Source organism: Helianthus annuus, chromosome 2 (assembly GCF_002127325.2).
Source record: "Helianthus annuus cultivar XRQ/B chromosome 2, HanXRQr2.0-SUNRISE, whole genome shotgun sequence".
NCBI classification, from domain to species: Eukaryota; Viridiplantae; Streptophyta; class Magnoliopsida; order Asterales; family Asteraceae; genus Helianthus; species Helianthus annuus.
The window spans coordinates 154,589,580-154,594,028 of NC_035434.2; the positions used below are offsets into that span (position 1 = coordinate 154,589,580).

Genomic DNA, 4,449 nt, shown 5'->3' on the forward strand with positions numbered 1-4,449 from the left:
AGTCATGGGAGCCATTCCATATATCCCTCCCAAAATATGATGGAAATTCAAGGCAGAGGACTTACCCAAATGCGGTGACTTCGTACAAGGAAAGAATGGCACACCACTTACCAGAATCCTTTGGTCGATGCACCTAGGATTGCAAGAAAAATTATCCAGTAGGCGGTCCAGCTCGAAGTGGTTCGACAAATAGGATGGTTTAATCTTAAGTTATCAACGTGATTGTCATGTAGTTGTCCGGCTGGGTCGGATGGCGAGTTCGTGCACATTTCCAGCCAGGTTTCATGCAACCCAAACATAATTAGTTGAAAATGCAATTAAAAAATTTTAAGAGTAAAGAGGGAAAAATCTAAGGGATAATCGATGTAATGACGTACCTCAAATCCGATTTTTCAACTTGAACGTTACCATACAATGCATTTTGTTAATAAGCATGTGAGAATGGGACATGATGTCCCTTGATAAACAACGTGTATACGTTGCATTATCTTTGTATTATTTCAAAACATAGTTAAGTTATGGTATGGTTAATGACATACCTTTTTGTATAACATATTCAGCACATGGTGATTGCATAGCGGTAGGATGCCTGATTGGTTGCCATCAGACCACGCTACTTGGACATCGAAATGATCGTGGCTGGTCCGTGTATGAACGACTGTCTCACGCGTTTACTATCAGTTTGTGGGCGTTTATTGTAAAGCATTGTCTCACTCTAATAATGTGTGGTTCTGTCTTAGGACCACCGTATTTAGAGCACACATGTTTATCAGGAGCGAAGACTAGCTCGATTGGACGTGTTAAGTCTGGTAACAAGGTTGCCATGGTTGTAGGAACTTTTACGTTATCCCGTATAGTGTATACATTCGACCCTTGTCAAAATAATTTGTAATTACAGTAATATGTGAAGCTCTAAGGTATACCTCTCTAATTGGAAGCATCTCATGAGCTAAAATAGTCAAAAGTTAGCAACAAAATGTATACAATCAGATTATATTTGTTTCATGAATGAAACATTTTCATGAATCTTAAAATAAATACCATCTTGTAGCGCGGGTAGTTGGTACGAACAAGATAGTAGCCCGCTCGAGATGGCATAACATAGGACTTGGCCCGTCTATGGGGGCTTCATACAGAAGGTTACATGTCGGAGATGGCATGGCCTAGGGCGTCGTCCGCCACTATAGCGTGGCTAAAAAAAAAGTTATGTGCTGGAAACGTCACGACATCCGATAAAGAATTTAACTTTACGTACCGCAATGAGTTACTCAGTATCGTTATTTGTAAAGGATATTTTAAAAATACAAAAGATATGTATTTATCTAAAAGATATCTACCTTGTATTATTTATGAAAATAACCACAAGAGCTTTATGTAAATTCTATGGGGTGATAAGTCATAGTTATTTTCAACAATAATATCTCTCTTTGATTTTAATATAACATCATACTCTGTTTAAACTCATAAACAACAAAGATGTCTCTGTTTGACAACAAATCATATCTCATTCACTCCGCGTCCGGTGATGGCGTGAATGGACCAAAAGTCGCTTGAGTGTGACCACACCTTCAATACGTCTGACATGGTGTGACTGAGGCCCATTAGTTGATGGCGCGACTAAAGATGGTGCCCAACCGGAGATGGTGTGAATGGACCAAAAGACGGGAGTGGAGAAATAAGCGGCCGAAGAAAAGGCATGTTAAATAAAAGCCTCTTCCGGAGGGGCGGGTGGATATGAGCTTCCGCCGAAGGTGGCAGGTTGAAGAAAAGCCTCCGCCCGTGGTGGCGGGCATCCGCCAAAGGTGGCGGGTTGAAGAAGAGCCTCCGCCCGAGGTGGCGGGCGTCCGCCGAAGGTGTCGGGTTGAAGAAGAGCCTCCGCCAGTGGTGGCGGGCTTCCGCCGATGGTGGCGGGTTGAAGAAGGGCCTCCGCCCGAGGTGGCGGGCGTCCGCCGAAGGTGTCGGGTTGAAGAAGAGCCTCCGCCAGTGGTGGCGGGCTTCCGCCGATGGTGGCGGGTTGAAGAAGGGCCTCCGCCCGAGGTGGCGGGCGTCCGCCGAAGGTGTCGGGTTGAAGAAGAGCCTCCGCCAGTGGTGGCGGGCTTCCGCCGATGGTGGCGGGTTGAAGAAGAGCCTCCGCCAATGGTGGCGGATTGAACTGCTTCGGCTAGAGTTGTCGTAAGAACCCATAAGTAACAATCGGCTTGAGTTGTCGTAAGAACTCATAAGTAAAAATCGGCTAGAGTTGTCGTAAGAACTCATAAGTAACAATCGGCTAGAGTTGTCGTAAGAACTCATAGGTACCTGATTGTTTCCCCCTATACAAGCAAAGCTTTTGAATATGCCCTGCAAATTGGTTGTACCCTCCCAAATCAAACATATCATGAAAGTATTATGACAATTGTAAATGGGTGTATGACGTGTACCTTTGAATGGCCATGTTCCATGCCTCACTTTTAATTCATTCAGTTTCTTACGAATATTTATCACTTTCTTACGAATATTTCGTATATGAGATAGGGTAAACGGCAAATGACGCCAACCACGTAGTATAAATTTTAGGAGGGTAGAAGCTTACCTCATTGATCAGATTATTTTCAACAGATCTTATAGTGTGGGTTTTCCAGAAAAAAAAAAACTGGAAAGTTTGCCGACCACAGATGCAAAACTTGTAAACCCTTTAGAGCTTGAACGGGCACAGTTTGAGTTTCTTGATTCGAAAATCGAAAGTTGAACCCAGAGAACTCAAATCTTGCTTGATAAGGATGTACATCCCTTTTAGCCGATGCCAACATGATGTTTATGTATTACCCCTCTGTTGCCTTTTGCAAATTATTTTTAAGGCCTAGATTTATTATCTTTCACAAAAAAAAAAAAAAAAAAAAAACGTTGACCACATCAAAAAGAGTGTAAGATTTGGGTGTAATAATTAAAAGATTATGCAAGGGCATATGAGGAATCATGAACCCAAAACAAAACCATATTTGGAGTTGTGGGTCTCTAAAAGGCTAAAAATATGCAGAACGCAGATCTGGGAAATAGAGAAAAACGAGATGTGTTTGTTGTCGGGTCCCATGGATGGCGCCAATGAAGAAGCATGTCCCGAGCGGGTCGGTACTTCTACGGTGATGGATACGAACCTGGCCACACCTCGTCTTCTCCACTTCATCCTAGACCTGTAAACAAGAAGAGAGAAACGTGGGCAATGTAGAGACGGCCGGTAGAGGAAGAATCCCCTATTTCCAGCTACAAAAGTGTGTTGCCCTATATCTCATGCCCTAATGAGGAGGTGGAGACCTCCTTATATAGGAGATATGGGAAAACCCTAACCTCAATGGGCCAGGCCCAGTTAGGGGTTGTCTCTACGAGCCCACAACCTAGTGTAGTATAAACTACAATGCGCTAGGCTTCGCGGGTTAGTACACAATAATAATAATATATAATTAATATAAAAGTGATAAATAGCAGAAAAGTCTGACCGTTCGGGTCGGGTCCAGTACCATACCTCGTCAATATATATTATGATGTGAAAACAATTATTAAGTGCAAAAACTAGAAATATAAATTCCCATTTATCACACATGAGTTACGCTCCTGAAGTAGCAGTATATTATGAGAGTATGAAAAGATTGAAATAATTTTATATTCGTGTGACTGAATAAATAATGAAAAGTTATGAAACTTATTTTGCTTATTTCGTTTCCCAAAGTGAATGTGATTATATAAAGATCATTGAAAATATCGTGATCATGGACACAGTTAAGAAAATTGCAATGATGGTCATTGTAATAATGAGATCGACTATTAGAAATTAAACGATAGCCAAGTTAATAATGAGATTGACCATCACAAAAAAGGGAGCGATAATATGCGAATGATATGTGGAAATAATAATGGTGATATAACATGATAGTTTATACATTATCTCGTGTCTTATGTCTTATACTAGCATATGTGCAAGTAATATGTATACGATCATAAACCAGAAGTTTATGGACCATGATTATTTACTTTATTAGCATGACCGGTTAGACCACACCGAGTCAATGATGATGTGAAAAATAATGAAGAACTTAAAGATTCTTCTAGCAGATAGCATATTATGTTTGCTCTTAAGGGAAATTGTTTATTTGCAAATTAAGGGTGTGTATCCCTAAATATTCTGGAAATGATTAAGAGATATGCATATCTCAACATGATACCATTTAGTGTTTTAAATCGATGCATCGTCTAAATGGTTATCAAATTCACAACATGATGTTTGTGGAATTTATGGCTTAGCTAATAAGATAGCAAACACGATATTCCAGATTGCATGTATTTATTAGTATTGACGATAAGTTTATTTCCCTAGCTATTAATGATCGACGGAATAAGTGTTGAACTTCCTGTAGATTATGTTCATACACGAATTGCTTTTGTTAAGACGATCACTGAACGTCTACGATTGATAGC

The 4,449-nt window shown here is 40.5% G+C and overlaps 1 protein-coding gene across 1 annotated transcript; it reads right to left on the reverse strand.

Moving 5' to 3' along the window:
* Nucleotides 1–1,699: 1,699 nt before the first annotated feature.
* On the reverse strand, nucleotides 1,700–2,441 carry LOC110898418 (extensin-like). Its single transcript, XM_022145203.1, has 3 exons — nucleotides 2,421–2,441; nucleotides 2,299–2,358; nucleotides 1,700–2,161 (listed from the first exon to the last, which is right to left on the reverse strand). Exons 1-3 carry the CDS (start codon nucleotides 2,439–2,441, stop codon nucleotides 1,700–1,702), a joined length of 543 nt encoding a protein of 180 aa, XP_022000895.1.
* Between the last annotated feature and the right edge of the window lie 2,008 nt (nucleotides 2,442–4,449).

Excerpts from the sequence above, each read along its gene's own strand:
- LOC110898418 (XM_022145203.1), bottom strand. The coding sequence starts at position 2,441 with ATGGAACATGGCCATTCAAAG. Across the intron at positions 2,359-2,420 it reads TGGAACATGGCCATTCAAAG|GGTACAACCAATTTGCAGGG; the intron begins GTACACGTCATA and ends TTGATTTGGGAG. Across the intron at positions 2,162-2,298 it reads GTATAGGGGGAAACAATCAG|CCGAAGCAGTTCAATCCGCC; the intron begins GTACCTATGAGT and ends CGACAACTCTAG.